The sequence below is a fragment of the Gordionus sp. m RMFG-2023 genome, chromosome 1 (assembly GCF_954871325.1).
Source record: "Gordionus sp. m RMFG-2023 chromosome 1, tfGorSpeb1-WG-v2, whole genome shotgun sequence".
Taxonomy (NCBI): domain Eukaryota; kingdom Metazoa; phylum Nematomorpha; class Gordioida; order Chordodea; family Parachordodidae; genus Gordionus; species Gordionus sp. m RMFG-2023.
In genome coordinates, this window is record NC_088775.1 from 25909618 (window position 1) to 25936810 (window position 27193).

A 27193-nucleotide genomic window follows, 5' to 3' on the forward strand; every position below is an offset into this window, starting at 1 on the left:
AAATCATAGTTCAATTTAGACGAGTTTAATAAAATCGGGTTCTGAATATATTTGGTCATATTAAAAATAGGTCAATATAGACGGGTTTAATAAATTTGTCAACATGGTAAGGATATATATATTTGGTCATATTAAAAATAGGTCAATATAGACGGGTTTAATAAATTTGGCAACATGGTAATGGTATGGAAAGTTTTCTTCAGTTTGGTTAGTTAAGGAATGTTCTTTGTCTGTTTTGTTAAATGAAGATTTGTGTTAATGTTATCTTATATTAAATAAAGTTTTTTGTATATTGTCTGTTATTAAATGAATAGCAAGTTTTTTTTTTAATGTAATGAAAAGATTGTGTAAATGTCATCTGGTATTAAATAAAGTTTTGTTTTCAATGTAATGAAAACATGTTTTTATCTTTTATTAGATTAATAGAAAGTTTTGTTTTAAAGAATATTCAAATAGCCAGTGATTTTAAATGTGTTTCTTCCAGTTTTATGGTATCAAAATTTTTCCTTACTTATTTTAAAAGTAGTAATGAATTATATTAACTTTGGGGGATGCGCGTGATTGATTTAGAGTGTTATGTTATTTGTTTCACTTGGCGATCACACCAAGGGATATTGTGATAATATTATTGAGAAAATTGAAGCACATGGGAGAAATATGTTTTATTTTTGTTATAATGTATGCACCGCAAATAGTATACATTAATACATCAGTCCATAATTTTTTTTTGTAAAATATATTATAAGTTTTTTTTTTAAAATATTATAATAAATTTTTTCAAAAAGTATTATAATAACTTTGTTCATACAAATACCCACTAGATCTTTATTCATAAAAATTTTGGTTAAAATTTTTAAGTAAAATTTTTATCAAACCAATGCTCATGACTTATCGTTTACTCCACCATTCCACCTTCCAGAGCAATTACTACCACCCGATTACAATGTATAACGTCAGTGTAGATAAATAGAGATCCAATCCCTTTACGATATGCCACGTCATTCAGGGAGCTACATTCCTCTACGTTGCCACTTTTTACATCTTGCCAGAAACAGGCTTTTTGAAACATTCGTCTTATAATAATAACGTCTTCGTTATCCCAAAACTCCACAAAGGAATACCACCGTGCCACCAATGATGAATTTAGGCAATGAACATTCTTTATTACGAATGAATATCGCAGACAAAGAAAGATCGAAGTGGAAAACGAAGCAGATGATTTGACAAAGATTTTATTATCACCGACAAAACAAAATAATGTTGATGAAATATCTATTGTCCCTTTCGAGTGTGGTGTTTACCATAGTTATATTCACTATCACAAATGATCATTCACATTGAAATTAGCTATTTTTTTTGAAATATTTAAGGTAATCATGATATTATTAAATTAACCAAATAAAATCGAAGGACTTTATAAAATTTTATAAATCTGTTATAGCGATTTAGTTGATCATGCAACACCGTTATATATCGTCCATGTTTGTTCCAAAGTATATATACCGTGACATTTTTTTTAAAATATATATATATTGTTGTTTATTTGTGTGTTTATAGGCGTGCCACAGCCTATAAAGGGATGGCAGACATGGCAAACATTTTACTAACAGAGATTTGTTTTCTTTATTTTAAGATATTATTTTAAAATATGGTCTATAAATTGGCCATGGAATGTCGTCATTTTCGTCATCAATATTAATCTTAAAAATTAATACAATAATTAATATAATAGAATAAAATAAAATACCATTTCCATTGCAATTAAAAATGGCAAATTCCTTGAGATGGATTGTTATATCAGAATTTGCTTGTTATTGATAACTCGGACATAATATTTAATTAATATTTATATATTCTTTTTTATATATAAGTTTTAATATTTTACATATATATATAATTTTTTAATATATATATTAATATTAATTTATATGCTCATATGAAATAAAATAAATTTTACACTCAAGTATTTTTATTTATAATATAAAAAAGCGTTAAATAAAAGTATATCCAAATGTATCTTAAAAAGTATCTAAAAACAGATACAGATACCTCTAAAATAATATCTAGATACAGATACTTTAATCAAAAATCTATCTAGATACAGATACCACATTTTTATATCTAGATACTTTAACAACTCTGCGAGTTTTACATGAATTAATGTTGGGTTATCCTAATATTTCTCGTTCAATAAATTTTCTAGTTTTGTTAGTTATTAATATATTCATGTTTAAAAAAAACCACTTTGATTCTAAATTTTAGTCTCATCGATATATAATAGGGATAACTTTTCGTCCATCTCACCCAGTGCCCTCCCTTCTAAATCCCCCCAATGACGTAAGATTAATAACGCGAGCAACTATTTCGTTCGTGAGACTACCCCTTCATCCAAACGACACGACTGCATTGATCGGTCTAACCTCGTATTAAAAATCTCTAGATTTCGTTAATATAAAAGGCAACTAGTTAGCGCGAATTCGCGGCGAATTATATAAAATCTACTTTTTTATTCTCCGCGAATTCTCGCTAACTGTGTATTAAGAGTAAGGTGGTAATATTAAAGGAAATAAATTAAAATAATGATTTTTTTATGAAAATGTTAATTAGAAATATATTCGCTATTGCTTAATGAATTGAAATTACTATGCGCAACATAAATGCTACTAAAATAACCCTTTTTAATCTAACAAAAAATCGAATAAATACATACACGATAATTTTAAAAATAAAATTATTAAAATTTAATTCATATCAGAGACCTTCGGGTCTTATTTTATTATACCTTTCCAAAATTTATCTGTTTTTATAAAAATTTGGTTTTTTAAAAATATTTTTTTTGTTACATTAATGTCAATGTCCTTAAAGGGATTAATGGATAAAATAAGAGACAATCGAATGAATGTGTAAAAAACAATTTTAAAAAAAAGCAAGCTTAAATATCATTTTAACAAATTGAATCAAATTATAAAATAATTGTGAGAACAAAAAATTTGCAATAAAATATTTGTAGATTAATAAAAAAAAGGATAATTTTTTAAAAAACGATTTTCTCGTCCCTAGTTTTACATGATCTATATCAACAATTTTGCCTTTAATAAATTAAATTAAATAAAAATTCCTCTAGTTCCGTTTTATAATTTATCCTTAGGCTCGACCCGGGTATTAAGTTTTAAAAAAAAATTTAAGCACGCCTTGGATTTTAAAATCGTCCATTTATTGAACCGAAGTCTGGGCCGACAAGGCTACGGTTTTTTTATAAATGTATTATAAATATAAGAAAGGGGGATGTTAGTCCAAATCTATTAATAAATTCATCTATAAATGTTTTCTTTATTTTTATTAAATTTTTCATTAGTTAATCCTGGAACACGTTATGTATGCGGAAGAACTAATTTTACTATACCACCTTTCGACCGGGCATGAGGTTGAGTTGAAAGGAAATAGTAATTTAGTATTTAATACAAAAATTTGATATCGAGTTAGAAAACTAGATAAGTTTAAAAAAAGTAAAATAAAGGAAATCCAATGAATTATTGTAATGGCGGATAACTTTCAGTCAAAATACCCCTTTAAAGGTAATAAGGCTCCTATTACATCACCCTTTCCTCCCGTTATAAAGGGCACTGGCTCTAGTGTTGTTAAACGGCTCATTTTGATCCGCTTTTTTAAAACGGCTAACTCAATATTTTAGCCAGAAAAATATAGCATAAGCCTCGAGATTTCAATAATATATGTCTAGATCTTTGTTCCTTCTATGAGCAAAATCTTCAGGCTTTCGTAATATTTTTCTGGATGAAATATTGGGTTAGCCGCTTTTAAAAATCGACTCAAAACGAGCCGTTTAACAACACTACTGGGCTCATCAGTAGCTGTACCATTTAGGCCAAGTAAATGAACCCTCGCCATTTTACTTGGGATGCTTTTTTATTTCTTTTATTTATTCCAAGATATTTGGAAGCCATCAGAGCGATCAAAAAAGATGGAACGACACTTTTGAGGACTATTCACGTGATCTATGTACCAGGTTCGGATACTGTCTTATTCATTAGAATTTTTTAAAAATATTAATAACTATAATTCCTCTATTTTATATTGATATTCTAGGTATAAATAGTTTTCATCGAATTTTATCATAATTTATAAATAGAAAAGAAAAAACAATAAATATTAAATTTTATTGGGAAGTGTTAGATATTTTTCTTTAAATACATTCCATAAAACACCTATTCGATATAGCATATATACCTAAATTAATTTATATAATGCTTATTTATAATATCATGTATAATACAACTTAATTGTATCTGTATTATAAATTCATTACTTTTTTCTTATTTGAAGAATATTGTTAGGATTATGTAGCATTATTACTTTTTAGTACAACCTTAAATGGTGTTAGGTACTCGATTATGATTAATTTAAAGAGAGACTACTATTCGTATTCTTCACTAGAATTCTATTTTATATGGGAAAAGTTAGTGTTGTTAAATTGCTTGGTTGGGTCGAATTAGCATGATTTTTGGTCAAAAAAAATGAGCCAAACCCAATCAAATGAGTCGATCTGGTCGACCAAATCTATATACCTGAGCACAAGTATCAACCTGAGCATCGACCCTAAACCAATTTAATATAATATTTTGTATTTTTTGCTCAGCACGAGGACGAGTAGTTTAAAATTACCTTAAATTAAAAAATAATTACTTTCGTTTTTTTGGGGGGAATAGATAAAACGAATGCGCGATAGCCCCATTTTTTTTGGTAAAACCCTTAATTTTTATTGTGAACTCGAGTCATTTAATTCAGCATTAAAATCAAATAAAAATATTTAAATAATTTAGATTTAGAATCCTACCAATCATTTTGCTTAGCCTATATGTACAAATATTGTTTATTTTGTTTTTATTTTACCTTGTAAAAATATTGGAAGCAAATATAGATGTCAAAATATGCAAATCGGGCTAACTCAATATTTTAGCCAGAAAAATATTACCTAAACCTCGAGATTTCGCGGATATATGTCCAAACCTTTACGCTATCTACGAGATCTTCAGGCTTGCATAATATTTTTATGGTTAAAATATTTAGTTAGCCGTTTAACAATACTCAATAAATTATCAAATAATTGTATATTTTATATAAAACACATTAAAAAAAAATTTTTTTAATATGGCCGGGCCTAAGATTGTTAAACCCGGGCCGGGCCTTAATATTTTTTATAAAAATTTTTACATTATGAGTTAATGGTTATAAGATTATATTATATTATAGTTATGATTAATATAATATTGGGTGATGGTTAACACTACCTAACAACCCACAGATCGATCTAATTATTAATTTCCTGCAAATTTATTCAAAGTATTAATATATTTTTTTATAATTCATATCTAAATTTTTACAACATATTTTACCAAAACAATCAAGTAAAGGAATATCTTAAATAAGCCCCAATATTCAAGTATTATTAATATATTTTTTTATAATTCATATCTAATTTTTTAGAATATATTTTACCAAAACAATCAAATAAAGGAATATCACTTCTTAAAGTTTGTAATATCTTTCAAAGCGAAAAGGAGAAATAAAATTGATTTTACTTAATATAAAGCATTTTTTAATTGAAAATTTTGTTTACACAAGTATCATTTTATTTCTCTTTTTCTCTGTCCCAAATTCAAGCAATTACGTATGTAGTCAGGGACAGATCGCAAAATGACGGAAAACTATATAAAAGATTATATTAAATTACAAGAGGCTCAGGAAGTAAATGAAATACCATCTACCAGTCAAATTACGACTGTTGTTAAACAAACTGAATCGTTTTATGACAAATGGGGCCATGGTAATTCTGGTAATATGTCAATACCCGATGATGAATATTATAATTACATAAATAATAGATAAAACATTTAAGGTGGATAATTTGTTAGAGTGGTGGGCGGCTCATCAAAGCGAATTTCCAATTTTAGCAAAATTGGCAATTCCTGCTTTAAGTGCAAGCTGTGAGCGGAATTTTTCCACTACTGGGAGAATTCTTGAAGAAAGAAGAAGTAATCTTCAACCTGAAAAGGTAGATATGCTTCTCTTTCTTCATGATAATTTGTGAATTTTTAATATCTTTCTTGAGTATAGGGTTTCGTCAATCATGCTGGTTTTTTACTTTGCAAACTGTCAAATATTTATTGCATTTATTATATTTACCTTGAGTCATGAAAGTTTTTAATCTAACATTTTTCATTATTTTTTTTTACAATATTATATAATACAATTATCTTCTTTTGTTAAAAATTTATATTATAAAATAAATTATATTAATATTGTGCAATTAGATTATATTTTCAAAATACTATTTATTATACATGCATTTTTTTAAATAGCTATTTATTTTTATTTTATAAATTAAATAGTAAATTAAATACAATATATTATATTCTCAAAATATTTTCCATTTTTATAAATTAAATATTAGTTTTATTTTTTTTAAATGTAATATAAAATATAGTATATGACAAATATTATTACCATTTTTATGAATATTAGTTTTATTTTTATAAATGCAATATAAAATATAATATATGCTCAAAATATCCATTTTTATAAATAACAGTTTTATAATTTTTATAAATTCAATATAATATTCTCAAAATATTAGCTTTTTACATGTATTTTTTAAATAATAATCGATAATACTCCCTGAAATATGGTAAAATACCTCATAGGTGAATTTTTGTATATACCAGGTCGAATATAATTTTAAAAAATTCCGAGGGCCTTAAATTTTTAAATCCGGGCCGAGCCGGGCCTAAAAAATTTAAAACCGGGCCGGGCCTAAAAAAATTAAAACCGGGCAGGGCCCTGCATATGATACCTCTGCAGGTCTCTGATAATAATAATAATCCTCTTTTTTTTAACATTTTATTACGCATAACAAAATTATAATAAACAAATTTTTAAAAATACATAATTTAATAATCACATCATTATAATAAACAAATTTCAAAAATAAATAAATTAACAATTAAATCTACGACAATGATTTTTTATAATTAATTAAACTAACATTTAAAATTGTCACAGTAATAAATTTGGCAAAACTAATGACCAAATACCACAGTAAAAAGATGAATTAATATAATTATTTAACATTACTTTAATAATAGAAAATAAAAAAATAACTATAAAAAAAATATTCTTTGATAATATTTAAAAGCTTGATCATGAAATTAAAATATAAGCAATTAAATTATACTATAGTATAGGGCTGGGAACCAACGTTAAAAACCCAAGATTAACAAAATATTGGTATTGGTTCAAAATATTATATTGGGTTTAAACAATATTTTCTATTTCTTGTTTTAGTATTGCTATTGGTTTGACTTCAAATTGTTAATAAATTTAAATTATAAAATAGTGATTTTAAAAAATTTTGTTTAAATAGATATGTATTTTTAAATAATTATTTATATGGAACAAAACCATGAAGCAATATTGTGATAACTGAACCTAGATATTTTTCCTGATTCCATTTTAAATGATAAATCTGAATTCTGAAAAAGATACGAAATTAATAAAGCATCTTTGGCAATCATAATTTCAATTTTTAATGTTATCCTTGACAATAAGTTTGGTGAGGGATTAAAAAATTCAATTAAATTTTTAAAAGATTTATCTACAATTATTAAAAAGTTAAGTTGTTTTTAATAAAAAATTCGGAATTAATAATATTTTAATTAAAAAATTATAGACCGTACATTCCTCAAAAATGGAAGGATTAATGAACATTTGAATAGTAATGAAAAATTGAAGCCAATCAACGCACACTAATTGAGATGCAGAATCCATCTACATCAAATATAAAAATAGCACAATCAGCTGTTGATGGATTAGTTTTTAATTTTGAAATCGAAGAATTACAACCATTTTCAATTGTAGAAAGTACTGCATTTATTAATATTATCAAAAAATTGCAGCCAACTGAAAATGTGATGTCTAGACTTACCCTCGTATTAAGCATATGACACATGGCAAAGAAATTAGTGCATTTATTATGTATCCCAAAAATTGTCCGTACAACTGAAGATTCTTGGTCAGCTTATCATCGGTATATAAAATATATATTTTATAGATTGATAATATTGTCTTTTTAAAAAGTTCTTATTTAGGGATGACGGTACACTGGCTACACTCACTCTTGTGAGGGTTTCAGCCTGCTTAGCTAAAAGTTAAACCAAAAACACATTTGATTATCTAGCAAAAATAATCTTTGAAATTTTTACCACATATAAGATACAAAATAAAGTGACCAAATGCACCGACTATGTTAGAAATTATATAAAAGCTTTCAAGTAGAAAAAATTTTAACATATTTATTAAAAAATTATTAAAGTATATGAACAAGGAGAGGAATCGGATAATGAAATAGTTCCTCTGCCATTATTTGATCTATTTAAAAATCAAAATACTAATGATAGTATTACATACTTACCTACGCATAATTCCTGTTCAGCGCACACTTTAAATCTCATTGCAAGTGTTGACATTGAAAAGGCAGGTAACGATCTCAATTTTAAAACCATTTCAATAATTACATCTTCTAAGTGTAAGCTATTGTGTAATAAACATGGGCAATTTTCAAACTATGCAGCCATTTTTAAGGAAAACATGGGACTATATCTGATTAAACCGGTTATAACAACATGGTACTCTTTTTATAACTCCGTGAAATTAATAGATATTCTTATTAAAAAGAATTGTCAATAATTTGTCAAATCTTGTGATAAATCTGAATTACAGAGATTTTTAGATAACGACAAGTCGTTCATAGATGAATATTGTATGGTTTAGTGTTAATTAAGCAATATGATATATATGATTTTATAGGTTATGGAACCGATTGCTATGGCTCTTTCAATTTTAGAGAGCAAAGAAAAAATGCATTTAGGATATTTCACTCCCTCGATAATTATAATAATATTAAAACTTTAAAAAATGGCTTTAAATAATTTCAAGTTTCGTAAGCCCCTTATTAATTCAATAATGGGCGTAGATAAAAAACAGTTCAAATATTGCTTACAATTTATATTTTGATTATCTTTTATTTTCAATTGATTCAAACACATCTATAAAGTTGAATATATACTATCAACAATGATTCAAACACATCTATAAATTTGAATATATACTATCAACAATAATTCACTCGCTATTTAAATTGGATTGGCCCTGGAACAAATTAGAGGTCAACAAAGAAAGAATGCTAGAACATATTTCCAGTTTGAGAAAAGATCTTGATAAAGAAATAGCAGACGTAATTCCTTTATCCAACACGCATACCAGAATATTTTCTAAAATTTGATGAGGAAATAAATGAAGATATTTGTAAAGATGATCTATTAAGCTTTTTTCAAAATAAAGATAATGCTTTAAATATTTTTAATAAATTCCCCAAATTAAAATTTTTATTTATTAAATATAATACAACTCTCCCATCCTCTGCGCCAATTGAACGTATGTTTAGCATGGCGAAAGCTGCGCTGAGCACTAAGCGCTCTTGTTTGTCTGATCAAAATTTTAAAAATTAATTGTTGCTAAAAATAAATAAAAAATTGTTACAAAAAGATGTTATCTTATATATAATGTCTTATTTTTGTATAACTTTATTTATATTATATATTGTAGGAAAAAAATAAATATTTTTTTTATAAAAAGATCTTATCTTATTATATATTATTTTTGCATAGTTTTATTTATATTATATATTGTAGGAAAAAAATAAAATTTTTTTTTATATATAATATTTAATATTTTAAGTAACGAGAAACCCGTTACCTTTTTGAATCAGTAACGCGCGTTCCTTTTTAAAAAGGTAACGAGTAACGGTAACGCGTTTCTTTTTTGTAGTAACGTTTACAGCACTAATTTTTTTTAAATAATAGAAATAAATAAATTTTAATAAAATTTTGTGTAAAATTTATAAATTTATATGAAAAAGCTAGTAAGTAATATTAAAGTATTTGGTGGCATTGTTATTCTTCGTATTTTATTCTCTTTTTTTGGTTATGTTTTTTTTTCGTTTTTCTTTATTTTAATTTTTACAAAACTTTAAAAAGAATTAATGAAAGATTTCGGACATGTTTTATAATTTTATTAATCTGCTAAAATTTATAAATTTTGAGATTTTTTCCAATATATTTAGGACACAGCCTTAAGAAGAGAACAATTGGTTAAAAAAAGAAACTAATATATTAATAATAAAAATTCACATCTAACCAACAACAATATATATATACTTATTATGGTTTCAACTAACTGCTCATTTCGGAAAGAGGTTAAATCCCTAATTTAACTAATTAGCCAAAAGAGCCATAAAACAATCTCAAGGGCCCTTTTTATTAAACAAAAAATCAGCTTTGAAATTGCTACAATTTTAAATTATTTAAAGATTCATGGCCGTCACCAGAAGAGAATGACTATTTTTAACAAAATTTTTATTTTTTTCTAAATATGTTATTATATATGCAGTTTACATGTTATATACTTTATATAATTTCGATTATTAGATTAATAAAAAGGATTAAATATAAATAAAAAAATTATTTTGATGTTATTATTAAACTACTCGTCCTCTCTGCTTAAAAATATGAATGCACAATAAATTATGATGGGTTTGGGTCGAGATTAAATTGGTTGAGTTGAGTCTGGTTGATATTTTCGATACCAGGGTCGTGATCATGTAAAACCAATCATTTAACCACACATAGAAATACCACAAATACTTATTTATATTCAATGTAAAATATTATTAAATTAAAATTTCAACATAAATCTTAATTCATTTTAAAGACGAATCAAATAGATATTAAACTTGAAATATATTAAAATATTATATAGTTTCCATAAATATAACACTGTTTAACAAACATTGCATCAACAGAGCTATGAAACTCGACTTCCTTTTATGGGGGGGGGGCTGAAAGTTCATAGAATAGTCATAACCTTTGACACTTTTTCTCAAGCACCTTGATCTTCACTCGAATCAAACACCTTGTAAGATTTGAGATTCACCTCATTTTCTCTTTTGTCTCTTTTGCCCTTAGTGACACTATAATAAACTAGAAATTAGAGTCCCGAAACTACTGAGCCTCTGTTTCTTCAACGATCAAAGGAGTTTAAAAAATCCCTTTTAAAATTTTTAATTATGGCAGAAGCAAAAGAAATTATACATGGCTCGGATCTCTGAAATTTGCTTGTTTATAATAAAAACATTAATACACAAATAAAACGTGAGAATGGAATAGATTACAAGTATAGATAGACAAAAAACTAAGCTTATCTCAAATCTTGACAAGTCTTTAAGGCACAGTTTTTGATTCTGAGCGGAGGTCAGACTGCTTGAGAGAATGAAATGGAGATAGAGATGGAAATTTCTCGGTAAAATAAAAATTTTAGATTTTTCCGAAATGATTGGGGAAAACGGGAAAATTAACAAAATATTTGAGAATTATGAGAAATTCTTTCAAAAATAAGACTTATATATATTATCAAATAAAGAAGACAATAATAACACTAATTTAATAACAATTAATTTTATTTAATAAATATGTAGCATTTTACATCAAAAATTGAGAAAACAATATAAGTTTATCCGATATCATCATCTATGGATATAATTAATGTGATACAGTAAAATTAATATATATGTGTCGTAATTTTTAAAGGGATCATGACTATACGTAAAGGGATCCCTTTAAAATTTCAATTTTTTAATAAAGAACTATACGGTATTATCACTGGGGCAGAGATTGACCTCCAGTTGAATAAATCTTTTGATTAGCTATCGAATTATACCCTATACTAGACATATCTTATATCATAAGGCCAAAAAAAACAAAATTGAAAATTAAAAACGCAACGAAACTCGTGGAAAACGCTTTTAAAATAAGATTTCTCTTTATCACGATTAAAACGTGTATTATCATTCCTTAATTATCAACCCTAATTTTTTAGATATCCCTTTAAATCCCGTGAAGATCCCGGATAGTCATGATCCCTTTAAAAATTACGACATATGCAAGGCCCTTAGCACCCCCTGACAATAATTTAAAAAGCGCCCTCAATAAAGGATTGTCTATTTACCAACTATAAATAGTTTATTTATCATGTTTTTTAAATTTTAATAGTCCGATAGAATACCTGTCCTATAAATTTTAGGTTAATTTTAAGATTTTATACATCGTCACTCCATTAATTTGCTTTGGGGGGGGGGAATTTTTTAATTTGAAGTTATTATTAAACACTTAAATTCATAAATTTATTACGACTAGTAACACTAAAAAAAAATTGACAATATAATACCTAAGTTATATTTCTTCTTTTCCGTTTTATGGCGATTACCAAATTTACCCGGGTAGGCCAGTTTTCCCTCTGATTTTTCTTTTCCATTTTTGACGGTCCTAAGCATCAATATTTGTAAGATTCATGCTTCTCATATCCGCCGCTATCATATTTGTCCACGTCATCTTGGGCCTTACTCTCGGTCTTGATCCTTCTACTTCCATCAAAGTGCATCTCTTTACCCAGTCATCTTTTGCCATACGTTCCACATGTCCAAACCATCTTAGTCTATTTCGTAACATTACCACTCCAATCATTTCTATGCCCAATCTTGCTCGCAATTCCTTGCTACTTTTTCTCTCTCTCAGAGATACCCCACACATCCATCTAATCATCCTCATCTCTGTTCTTTCTAATTTTTCTTCGTGAGTCGCTTTCATTGCCAATGTTTCGCCGCCATAAGCTAAACAACTCCACACCGCTTACGTAAACTTTCCCCTTTAACTTCAGAAAGACTTTTATTTGTAAGAATAGACGACATCTCTCTAAACTTCCAAGCTTGTCTGACCCTTGCAACAACGGCAGTATCTACACCACCATCTGCGTTTAGCATATAACTTAAATAACAAAACTTATCCACTTTTTCTAGGGTTAATCCATTGCCAATATCCAAACCACCAATTTCTACGTTATCATTATTATGTATCCTTTCATGCATGTTCTACAATAAAGGTCATTCTTTCTAACATTAAACTTCCTTTTTTCCCGCTACATCTATTATGGACCCATTTTTGGCATCTGGTGCATTGGATTGAATTTCTAGCAACTCCTTTCCCACATACACCACAAGGCCACTTACCGGATTCCTCCATCTTTAGATTTTCCCCACCAATCATCACCTTTGTCTTTGATGCATTCATTTTCAGACCCTTTGCTTCCATAGTCATCTTCCATATACTAATTTTTATCCCTCAATTCTTCCTCACTGTTTGCCATTAATACAAGGTCATCTAAATATAATAGCTCCCAAGGAAGTCCTTCACGTATTTCTCTAGCCACCACATCCATTACTAAGATAAATAATAATGAACTCAGCACGCTTGATAAAGTCCTACCTTCACCTCAAAGCTTTCACTATCACCATAATCCGTCCGTACTGCTGTTTGTGCTCCTACTACATTGCCATCACTGCGATAACCAACCATTCCTCCACACCTGATTTTATCAAGGCCTATTTAGTAACCTCACGCGTCACCCTGTCAAATGCTTTCTCTAAATCAACAAAAGCATAATAGATTTCTTTTCTTTCGCAAGATACTTATCCTGTATTTGCCTCACCACAAAAATTGCATCTGTCGTGCCTTTTCCCGATGTAAAACCAAACTGCATTTCATCAATCTTAGTTTGTTCCCTTATCCGCTTCTTTAACACCCTCTCAATACCTTCATTGCATGTTCCAAGAGTTTAATAGCTCTGTAAGACCCGCAATCTAAAGGATCACCTTTTCCCTTGTATACTGGGATAATTATACTTCCTTGTCAGTCCTCACGAATAGTTCCTTCTGTACAATTTACCAAATTCATTAACCATTCAATCCCTAAGTCATCAGAACCTAACATCTCTGATACCACCCTCGTTAAACCCGATGTCTTCCCTTTTTCTATCTTTTTCATTGCTCTCTTTATTTCGTCCTTGCCAAATTTACACCCTGGACCTTTTACCTTTGCACAACTAACATTATTATCCCATTATTTTCTTCGTTCAAAAGTCCATCCATATAGATCTTCCAGGTGTTCTTAATACCAATACTATCAATTACCATTTTTCCTTCCATACTTTTCAAACATTTAACACCTACCACATCTTGCCTCTTTTTTGCCATCTGCTTTGCCATTGGAACCACATTTCCCATTCCTTCAGCGCATTTTATTTCTTCAGCAAATTCCTGCCTTTTTTCTTCTTGCACCTTCGCTATTAATTTCTTAGCATTTCTTACCTGCGTTTCTCATCCACAGCTTTCGCTACCTCCGGGTTCCAACACCAACTTTCTTTATGTCTAGGCGGCCCTTTTGTCCATCCACATACCTCCTCAGTTGTCATCACCCATGATTTCTTCATGGCCTCCCACTTGTCATTTACCCCAGATGCTTGTGCCACCTCCGCTTCCTTTATCGCCAATGTCATATTGAATTGTCTTGCACTCTCCTTCTTCAATTTCCTGACCTTTAATCTTGGCAAAAACTTTCTTTTAGTGATCCTGGCGCCTTTAAAAGTAAGATCTCCTATAACTAGTCGATGCTGATTAATACATTCCTCTCCCGGTATCACTTTCACATTTTTACTATACATCTATCACATCTCCTTAATAACAAATAATCCACCACACTTTTGGTACTACCTGACTTATAAGTCACAAGCTTCTCTGTTACATTGTATTACAGACAATCATATCCATAGCATCACTAAAATTTAAAATCCTCTCCCCTTCCAGATTCCTCATGCCGTAACTGTATCCTCCATGCACTCCTTCATAACCTTCACTACTCGCTCCTACATGTCCATTTAGATCACAAGCCAGGATAATCCCCTCTTCATTTACCAGTCTCGATGTCACCTCCAATAGACTGTCCCAACCTGAAGAACATATGCCGAGAATATATTATATAGCTTTCTACCAAAAATCATCTTGTTAACCATTATATGGTTATCTAGTCTTCTCACTTCGACTACTTTGTCTACCAATTTCTCCGCAATCAGTACCCCAACTCCAGCCTTACCATCATTACTTCCTTGCCAAAAGAATTTATACTTTTCACTAGTCTTGCCAATCATTATTGTCCCATTTCCTTTCCATCTGGTCTCCTGTATGCAGCACACATCTATATGCCTTCTATGCAATACATCGACCACTTCTCCCGCTCTTCCCGTTATACTCCCAACATTCCATGTCGCGACCTTTACTCGATCTCCCGTAAACTGCTTTCTCCACTTTCTATCAGGTCGTTTATGGCCGTCATAAGTTTCATTTTCATGAATCGTGGTTCCACCAGGTTTCCCATTTTTCTTTTTGTAGTGGCCGGATGAGGATGCCCACGGGGTACTTTGGGCTGTACCCCGCCCATGCTTTGTTGTAACCATAGGGAAATTTAGCAAGGTTTTTACAATCGGATGCCCTTCCTGACATCAACCCCTTTAAGTGGTTTTTACACCCCGTCGTGGAGACAGTGATCCTATTCTAGACCCAGATCACAGGAAACCTTTTAGACATCCATTAACCGCCAAAAGACGTTGCCACTCCCCCGTCACGATGAGACTGAAGGTAAGATTTTGGGAGAGACCTAAGTAATATTTATCAAATATAAATTCTAAATATAATATTATTAGCAAAAATGCTGTTATAATTATTAAATGCACTGAGGATATTTTTCGGCTAAAAATTTGATTACGCTTTTTTTGGAATCGGCTTAAACGTTTACAAATGGATCTATTACTATTATGAATCTATAAAATATGTGCTGAAAAAAATTTATACCAAAATAACGAATATTTTGAGCATTTAAAATATAAATATAAATATATTTTATAAGAATTACTTATTACAAAAAAATGTGCCGAATTTCTAATATATAAATAATTATATTTAAGAAAATTCAAATGCTCTAGATACACATAAATATTCTTAAAAAATAATGCATATAAACTACCAATATATGCTATCTCTTTTTATGATTTTTTAAAATGATTTCTTCAGTATTATTAAAAACATCAATTTAGGTGAAAAACTTTTAAATCATTTTTATAGCCAAACATTCATTACCTTGCCATCGAGATTTTACCAAAACATGCCAAAAAGGCTTGACCCTCTATTGGCGAAATGTCGAGGCTTAGGCAAAATATTTGATTGGCTAAAATCTTGATTTAAACATTTTTTTAAATTAAATAAATTATCAAAATTAGTATTTGGCGTCAAGTTTGACTATTCTTAAAGAAGAAATTGTTTTTTTCAGTACAAGTGCTAATGTAAGTTATCAAAATATTTAATAATTTATATTAGCAGATACTCTGATTTGTAAGTATTTATTGATAAACCAAGAACTTTTCATTAGTCATTTTTTTAAGATAAAATAATATCTTCACCAATAAAACATCATCTACAAGCCTCAAGATTTAGGAAAAGTTTGCAGAAGGGCTTGGATCTCTTTTGGTCAAATCTCGAGGATTAGGATATATTTTGACTGAAATCTTGGTTTTCGCGGTTTTTTACAATTGGTTATATCGAGATTTTTATCATCACCAAAAAATAGAGATGATTCTTCTATCTCTTATAATATTTGAACGATGGGCTTAGGTGCAAGTCAAGGTATGCGCATATCAAATTCATAAAGATTTACCTTGACTATGACCTTAACAATCATATAATTTATGAAATTCATCATCAACATTTGACCTAATTTCTTTACGCTTTGATACAATTCTTTATGCCATTTTTATGATGTCAACTAAATTATTATAATTTTTTGAAAGAGATTGCATAAAATAATAGTAGAATAAAATAATTTTTTGATGTATTTTAATGTAAAGGAAAATTAGGTTCTCATCGAGTCTTCTAAAGCGTCTTTTTCCGAAGAGAATATTTTTAGGCTATTCTGCTATTTAACTAAAAGCACTTATAATAGGCGCCTCTAACTTCATAAAATAGCTGAATACTTGATTGTGAAAGATTTTAATTAACTGTATTTGGACCCCTCCCCGATGGCTACGCGTCCAGAGAGTGCTCTAGGTGTAGTTTTAGTCTGAGATAATAGACTTTTTTAAGTTTCAAATTATTATTCTAAACTTATTACACGCATAAAAGTTTGTTGATTGAATTACATTTTTTGACACTCTCAAAATACAATTGAAACAAGTAATCAATTAATAACCAAATTAATAGCCTTTATTAGTAATTTAATTCGAAAATTCAGAAGAATTTTTGCATAAAAGAGAAAATTATGATACATAGATTATTATTAAATTATTTATCCACATTTGGGATATATTATTAATTGAATAATTAATTAAAATAATAAGCAAAGTAAAAATCGACATAATTTCAATATTTAATATTTTTATCCAAATTTTGGTTTGCACATAAATAAACGTTTGCATTTATAAGGCCAATTCAATTTTTTTTTTCCTTTAAAAATGTTAATTGAAGCACTCCAATAACCGAGCGACAACATATTGATAATGACTAAGAAAATATGCGTATTGACTGATTTCCATACGTGAATTGTCTAACATTATAAACTATAACTCCGCCCGGACCAAATGGGCAGACCTTTTCGGGCGCGGTTGAATTCGAATCTTAATTTTAAAATTTATTTAGAGTCGGGTCCTCGAAAAAATTTTTTAAATTATTTTGTTTTTACAATATTCATTTGTTTTTATCCTTAAAAGCCCTTTATTTTTTACGATTTATTGAAATATCGAGTCTTTTTTAACTAACAGCCTTATTTAGAAAATATCGAATAGGACTCGAACCTATTTTTAAATAAAATTTTCGGATCCAATCAAACTCGTTTGAAAAGAATATACAAATCTAGGATCGGATCGGACAAAAATTTGAAGATTTTTATTTCTCAAATCAGGTTTCCCCTGAAAAGATAGGCCCAACGCAAAGCTTTAAAATGTACGAAGTGGTGTTTTATGTAATGAGTTTAACAAATATCTAAAAGGTTGCTACAATTATAAGCACTCTCATGTAAGCACAAGAAAAAGAGCGAATAATAAAATACACGCCAATCTAGAAAGGGTACTAATAGCGCAGGCTATGAAATTTCTGTCCATTAGCATTGGGTGGCATCATATGTCCAAAACCTAGCTAACATATCTGAATTTATCTATATTATTTTTTATTAATAGTTTTTTTTTAAATAGACGAAGAGATTGGAGGCCAAAAGGGAATGGATGCTTTGGCACAATCTCAATATTTCAAGGATTTGAAGGTGTGCGTCGTTTTGGGGGAAGGACGAGCCTCCCCGACACAAGAATTCTACGTGCATTACGCCGAAAGGGCTGTGAGAAGTAAATAAAAAAATAAAATTTGCCCCAAAGTTAGGGAAATAGGGTAAAGAAACGACCAAAATAAATATATAATAGATGAGAACGAGACGAAGAAATGAAAAGAGCTGAAAAAACTGATCTTCCAATACTTTTCATCTTTTAAGTTATATAGAGCCAAAATTGTGACAATTTACTATTTAAAAAAATTATATTTTTATATATGAGAAAGCAAACACAAAATTATTAGAAAACTAATCTTTTTTTAAATATAATTTTATAAATTCTTTGTACAAATTTCTCCTCCAACTAACATATTCGAACCGAAAAAGTTTTTAAAATAACGACAGAAAAAAATAATTTCACGTGATTTTGGGATTATTTTTCTTCTAGATATTTCTTTACAATAGTAAATTGTCTTGGTATCAAAATGAATATTTAAGGTAACTGTATCGGGCATCTCGAACGAAAATTTTATTTTATTTTTTTTAAATCAGTTAGTCCACTTATTCCTGTTGTCTTTTATATATAAAAAAAACACGTGATCATTTATAAAGCTGTGCTAGTTACGATAACGGGTAGCTCGGGACACGCATCCAGATTCATCGAAAATTCGGCCGTTTCGAAATTCGTAAAAAAAAACTAATAATGCATATTTTAATAGTTCCTAATTTGTATCTATATACTTCAGTAGAGAGGTGGAACCCCCTGAAAAATTTGAATTTAACACTAAAATAGCAAGTTAGCTATAAATAAAAAAGAAGGTAATTTTAGATAAGAAAAATATTAGCTAAAGATAATTTTGAAAATAAATTTAAAAAATTTATTTTAGCCCCCCCCCCTTCCGACATTGTAAAGCTAGTTACGCCCCTGTGTGTATATATTCTCAATTTTAAACTCCATCACTTTATTTTATTAAGAATTAATCCGCGCTTTTATTGCCAGCAAAAGAATTGTAAATCACATATCTATTGATCAGAATTAATAAGGATTGACATAATATTGATATTCGACACGCATAAAATATTTGATTGTCGTATGGTATTAGATAAAATTAGGCCTACAAAAAAAACAAATCGAATCAAATAATACTATTATTCGAATAGAATAATTGCGCTATTCGTATTCGTACGAATAATAAAATCATTATTCATTTCGATTCGTCGAATATTCGATTCGATTCGAAAATTTTTATAAAGCTTATAAAAAATATATAATTTTTTGCAAAAAAATTATAAACAGATATAATGTTTTAAGATGAGACTTTTAAGGATTCTCTAAACTAATTGTCATTAGCATATAACAATTTACAGAAAATAAACGAAATAAAACCAAATGATTTCATATAACGTTATCCAAACAAATTGGCCAGAAACGTTCGATTTTTAGAATTAGAATTGCTTATAAAAAATATTTAAATTATTTTTTCAATCTAATATTAAAATTTTCTAAAAATGTACAATAATCTCATTTTATAAACATCTAAATATAATACACAAAAAATATAATTATAGTATATCCGAATTTGATAATAAAAAATTTTTTAAACATAAAGTCTTTCTAATAGTATCCTCCTTCAAAAACATTCTATTTTTCATTACCATATTTGTTCCCATTGAGAACAACCACTCACATGAAGCCTAAGATCCTTGAATTGACAATATATCAATTGCCATTTTCGACAACACGGGAAAACGATCCCCATGCAATCTCCACCATTCTAACGGACTCTTATTGAAACTGATTCAAGATATGTTTCAACCTCACATATTGATGAGGTGATATTTTGTTTAAAAATTCTATCCATATTTGATAGTACTATTGGGTTAACTGTTGTTGTATCGATATTACATTTTACTTTGTATCCATTATATATACCCTTAAATTTTTTTAATTGATTTGTTGTATCTATATTATATGGCGCAGGTAATTGTTCAAAAAATTGCACTTTTAATCTAGAATCTAATATGGTTGATATTATGGTTTCAATATTTGTTAGGTTATAATAATTTTCTATTTTGTCAATAGCACTGATAGGGTTTATAAAATCGGGATCAAATGAATTTAAATGTTCCATTAAAGAAACATAAAAAGGGATGATAAGATTTAAAGTAGGATATGTGTCACCACATATATCTTCGGTAAAATCAAAAAAAGTCTTTAATTTGTTTTGTATGTTTATTAAAGTAGTCCAATCATCCTGATGAAAAATGATAATTAGTAAATTAAATTACTCCGCTCAGTTTTCTTTCTTCGATATCAGATATATCATCATATATCTGAGTCACAACTTTATCAATAGCCCTTTTCATTTTAATAGCTGTTTCAACCATTAAATAAGAGCTATTCCATCTGATGGATGTGTCTAATTTTAATTTAAATATTTCATATGGGGAAGTAGGGAGGAGCATACATTTTGCATAATATTTGTCTTTGTAAAAGAATTGCGAATAATCTTTATAATTTTTCTTAATTTTGATAATTGCCTGTCTACTTTCTTAAGTATTTCTTGTACTACTAAATTGAGTACGTGTGCAAAACATTGTACATGTAAAATTTTACAAGTTGGGTGTTTTATATGAAGAATTTTTATGAAAGTCGAATTAGAGCTAGCATTAACACATGTAATTTCTATGTTACACTTATATGTCGATTTTATAATTTGAGAAAACTATATATATTTTCACCAGAATGTGAATCAGTAAATGGCACTATATCGAATAACCATGACTTTATCTCCCATTTTTCATCAATAAAGTGGCAGGTCAACCTTAAAAATGGTACATTAGTGGGGCTTGACCATATGTCAGTGGTAAAGTTAATTTGGCACTTTAAATTATTTTAATTTTATTGAATTCTTTATTATAAATCTCATTCATATATTGTTTAATTGAGGGTATTGAACATATTTTTATGACAGGATTCAAAGCTCTGACCAATGACTTGAATTCCTGTGTGGCGAGAATTTTAAATGGTATATTTGACTTGAGTAAAAATTTTAATTAATATCATCAGCATTTGTTTTTGATTCATCATTTAAATAGTTTTTTATCGTATTATTATTTTGAATTTTTTGATGAAACCTTTTATTATGATTAATTAGTGCCGAGGTAGTTCTTTCTTGCACATTATTTCTACATTACATATTTTACATCTAGCTGTTTCTGTTTTAGAATCATGCAGATAATGATTCCATATTAATAATTTTTCCGCCTAACATTAACATCAGTTTGATCAGATATTGATGTAGATCTAGAACTATTTGAGGATTGACTATGTCCTTCAGCATAACTTCTTCCATCAAGATTTTCTAATTGATCTTTGAATATATTTAAAATTATATATATCATATAAAATCCAAGCATCCTTCCAGAAATTCCAGATCAATAATACATTAGCAGCTGAAATAAAAAATATTTAAAATTTAAAACTTAAGAAACAGTAAATTAATTAAGTAGCATAGGCATGGGGGAGGCTGTTTTTTTAAAATAAAATTATTTATTATTTTTATATGAATTAAAAATTAGACCTGTCTTTATAAATTCAAATCAAAAAATTGCAATATGATTATATTAGTTTTAAATATATTCTTAAAATTTATGCAAATACTATTTTTAATCAAAGTACAAATACAATATTATTTATATTTTGAAAATATTTTAATATTTTTTTTAAATACCTGTATTTGCATAAGAATTATTTATATTTTATGTAATTTTTTATACAATAAAATTAAAAAAATTATAATCTATATAAAATATAAAATATTTACATTTTAAAATTTATTTTAAATAATAAAAATAAATACATGATTAAATAAAAGTTTATGCTGCTAAAGTATTTTAATATAATAAATAAAATCTATAATGAAATACTCTCTAAAATTTTGTTATATCTTATATGCAAATTTAAAATAAATTTAACATAGTCTAAGATATAAGCAATTGAGTGCTCATAAAAAATGGGAGATTTGAGTGAGAAAATCCTGGCTAAGCCACTGTAATTAAAACTTCAAAATTTTATTGTTAATTTTGTAGTATATAAATTATACACCATGTTTTAAAATTGAATATAAAATTATTTAAGATGTAATATCATTTTATTAGAAGTGATTATAAAAATGTAATTAATAGTAATGAATATTTTATGATAGTGATTATGATACACTATCTGAATTAGATGATTGTCTTTAAAATTTTCTAAAAAATAAGGTTACTAAATGGGAAAAGGATTTTCCTAATCAAGGAAGAAGAACTAGTCAAGAAAATTTAGTTATTTATCTGCCAGGAGCTTAAGAATATGGGAAAGAGGCACACTCCATAAAAATGTTTTGACTTGTTCTTAACACCAAAAATGATTAAAGAGAAACCATCAAAATTAAATAGTTATATTTTAGTTTACTTTGGGGCTTTTCCTTTTCCTCCATTAAACTTTGTCAGCAAATAATACAACTTATGATTTGATAATAGGAAATAAAATAAAACAAAATGATATCCACGGAAAATTTAATTACTTCTTTTTTATTATACTTACAAATAAAATATTTGCGAAAAATTACAAATATTTATATATAAATAATTTCGAATAATACGAATAATTTTCCTCATTATTCATATTCGATTCGAAATTTCGAATCGAATAATTGTGCTATTCGTATTCGTAAAATATGAATCGAATTTCGAATAACAAATAATTCGTTTTTGGCCTAAATGAAATTAAGTATAATATAAATCTACGATACGCTCATCCTTCACAGACCGCCTGATACCTTCCCAAAAAAATAATATTATTTCATATAATTCCCAAAATTTGCTTTTAGCCTTTACAAATCGCGTGATAACATTCCAATTAAATATTATTACATAGAATTTCAAAAAAAAATTATTTTCAAAGATTATTTTGAATCAGTCATCTCCTATCATTCATTTTGCGTTAGAGCCTATACCATAATCCCATACGGAAATCACTTTGAATTGTTGATTTCTCTTCAGAATTCATCGTCTACCATAGTTCCATACTTTAATCATTCATTTTGAGCTAGAGCTTTCCGGCTACCATAATCCAATACATAAATCATTTTATTATTTCCCTGCAAATCAGGGGCTTATTGGAACATTTTCTATAATATTTGTTTATAAAGGACGGATCATTCCGTTACCATAATATCGATTACAGGTAAATACAAATTAAAAATACATAATCAAGGTGATATCTTTTTTCAAACAAAAATTCAATTGCCAAAATAATAAGATAGTGACAGGGGAATATTGGTAACAATCGTTGGCGGGAGGGGGGGGGGAAGGGTTTAAATGCAGTTGTGTAATCAACTGATGCTTGATTAAAAACCAATCATAATGACAAAATTTCTTTTAATTTAAATGTCTCACACCTCATCATTAATAACAAATCATAATGATCAAATACCTTTAAATTTAATATGAATCTATCATTTAATATGAATCTATCATTTAAAAATAAATAATAACATGAAAAAGAATTTAATTAATAAAAAATTATTATTTCAAAATATTATATTTCATCCAAATAATCAATAATTTATTTTTTTTCAGCAAAAATTACTCATTTCTTGTATGGAGTATCGCGAGCAAGAACGTAAAAGGTTACATTTTTTCGATCTTTTTAAAAATAAAATTATGATCATTATTCAATTATATAAACTTTTCAAATGTAGATGGCATTATTATGTTAAACTTTTTAAAAGATTATTTTAAAGACTCCTTTTTTTAATATAAGTTGTACATTTGTTAATATAACATAATTTTATGTGATGAAATGTAATAAATGCATAATAAACATTGATATAAATAAAATACATATAGATTGATAACGGATTCCGAGTTGACTTTAGGAGACGTAACCACTATCAATCTGACTCAATTAAAAGTATTAAAAGGCAGGGAACATTTACTTCAATCAGAAACGAATCTTGAATATTCGAAATGTTTCTTGGAAAGGGTTTAAATAAGGGGCCCAAAACTTCTTTCTCCCAAAATTTAAAATATTACTTTTTCTTTCCAGTTTACCATTTGGAGCTAACGAAGAAAATCCGATAAACCGAAACGTTCTCGAATAGTTCCGGACCTTAAAAATTCATTTCCCCCAATTTTATAATTTGTAATAGGACTATTTGAACGATAATAATAACAATATACGCTTGGGGAAAATGTATTTGAAAATCCTGGGAAAAATAAAATATCAAATTCATAGTTAATCTTCCCTGATTTGTGAGTGAATCACTCGCAATTTTTATTATAAGGAGGTTGGGGGAGTTGAGGGTGGGGGGAGGTTCAATAAATAGTCGTAAAAAAATATTCTTTTTTTATAAAATAGATATTTTTAATTTTATAAAATAGATTTTTTTTAAATTTTATAAAATAGATTTTTTTTAAATTTTATAAAATAGATTTTTTAATTTATTTAAAAATAAATGATCATTCATTTTCTGTTTATACTAATAAGGCTGGAGTTGCGTTTAACGTGGTACCTTCCGAAATATATTGCAGTAAATTTAACTACATGAATTAATTGTGTATAAGTTTTTTTTTAAATCAACGTTTTGTCAATCTTAATGTTGTTAAAAACATTACTCAAAAATTGATATAGAAATATTAAGACATAAATTAATGTAATTAATAAAAATACGAATGAAAAAAATTAAGATTTCTAAAAAAAAAATTAGCTAGCTAGTTAACATTAAGCTTGCATTTTGCATATTAGACCCCTAATACACCTGTAGACCTCCCGATGTTAAGCTATATCTATTCTTCCCTTGGACCGGGGTAGACCTAAAAGGCTTGACTCGAGTTCGAACGCCACATTAAAATAAATCATATCTACTTATTTATCTTGAGCACCTTTTTTTAAAAAAAAGCTTTCGATATGCGTGTGACCCCGAGAGTTGATTTGAGCGATTTCGAAAATTTGTGGAAATCTTGGGTAGATGCGGCGGGCGATGGAATAACTTACAAATTTCACCAGGTTTTACAATCTATACTCGTTTAGTAAATGATTAACACATTAATATTAGATTAGAGTCAAGGGAATCAACCCGAATCAGTATAATTGTTATTATTTATCTTAAATCTTAGCAATTTTGTTGCCTCGCCCCTGAACTAATCCTCTATAAGGACCTGTGAACCTGTTTGATATGCTAATTTTATATTTTTTAAATTTATAAGATAACTAATAAATTTCTGTTTATTTGTTAATATAATATATTAAATCAGGCATTAAAATTTTGATATATTTTTTTTAATTTCAAGTAAATATTTTTATTAATACTACTTGAAAATATATTACAATATGAATATTTCTTTCTATTTTACTATCTGACTAAAATATCAATCAATAAATAATTTAGTAAACTCACAAAAAAATAAACAAGCTGTTCATGATATGATCCGATTACAATTACATAAAACATAATACCTATATCAAACAAAATTGATTTATAAAACGGTTGTTATAAAAATAGATAACCATAGAGGAGAGATATAGCCTTAATTATCATTGGGAAAAAAAATTTGATATGGGTATTTAAAATGGGAGGACCGGAACGTAAGAAGAATTTAGAGCCGCGACGGTCTTTTCGTATTTTAACTCGCCTGGCCTTACTCTTCATAAAATTTTATCGATAATCATTATGAACAAATCTAAGCAATGATAGAAAAAATGGGTACGAAGCAACTGCTTCATAAAATTTGCATGGACTTGCAAATTTTTTATGCAATTGCTTCAAGTAGGTAAATATTGGTAAGCCAAAAATAATTCCCTGGAAAAAAATTTCCCATAATAATTCTTAGAAAATAATTCCCCTGAATTGATTTTCTTAAAATTTTTAAACATTTTATTAGAGGATTTTTATTTCGTGGATATATTTATAGGGAATTTTTTCTCCTATTTTATCAATTTTGTAATTTTTAATATCTTAATAAACGGGGATTATTTTATTCCCCACCCCTTCATGATGGTGGTATTTTTATTGAAATTTATCTTTACATTTTAATCAAAATGATTAAATTTTAAAGTTTTGCAAAAAAAAATATTATTTCACATTTTAATTTCATTTATTGTTTTACCCCTTTAACCAATAATAAAATCCCCTTTCTTCATTGGTTAATATAAAATTATTATATAAAACATGACAAATTTAAGATTGGATGAGGATACATGCATTTATTTAACAATTTAAATCCATTTCATTTTAATCCTCATTTCCTTTCTGTTTAAAACAATGCCCACAAATATTAATAAAAAGAATATAATTGTTTGATAAATGATTACGATTCCAAAATATAAGGGACGATAGAAAGAAAAAGGATGAAAGTTTCAATTTTAACGAGATTTAAAAATTATTACAGATTTGGAATTTTTTTATCAAATGATATTGTGTTTTTACGAATCTTAAATGGTATTGTAACTAGAGATCTGCAAAGTTAGGCCCGGCCCGAACGGGCTCTGTGCAGGGCTCAGGCCTAATTCTATTTAAACTAACCGGGTTCGGGCCGGGCCTAATATTTTTTAAAAAATTCGGGCCGGGTCGGGTCGGACTTTGGAATTTTTTTAAATATATCTAAATTTATCAATTTTATATTGAATTTATATGTAAAATAAAAATATTTGATTTTATTTATTGAAATTAAACGACATATAACATATGTCTTTTATTTTGAGTAATTATAAAAATTAATTTCTATATTTAAATAAATTCGGGCCTGGCTGAAGGGTAAATTTTTAAAAAAAATTCGGGTTCGGGTCGGGCCGGGCTTGAAATTAGGCCCTATGCAGATAACTAATT

At 27.8% G+C, this 27193-nt stretch overlaps 1 protein-coding gene across 2 annotated transcripts in view; it reads left to right on the forward strand.

The window, feature by feature from the left end:
* The window catches only part of LOC135931686 (aminoacylase-1-like), a 62663-nt gene that overhangs the window by 28900 nt on the left and 6570 nt on the right, over positions 1-27193 (forward strand). For both annotated transcript variants that reach the window (XM_065468954.1, XM_065468955.1), the window contains exons 6-12: positions 3948-4024; positions 18253-18399; positions 18933-19006; positions 23946-23995; positions 24216-24279; positions 24856-24898; positions 25268-25374. In XM_065468954.1, coding sequence (XP_065325026.1) covers positions 3948-4024; positions 18253-18399; positions 18933-19006; positions 23946-23995; positions 24216-24279; positions 24856-24898; positions 25268-25374 — 562 coding nt within the window. The remainder of the gene's footprint in view (positions 1-3947; positions 4025-18252; positions 18400-18932; positions 19007-23945; positions 23996-24215; positions 24280-24855; positions 24899-25267; positions 25375-27193) is intronic.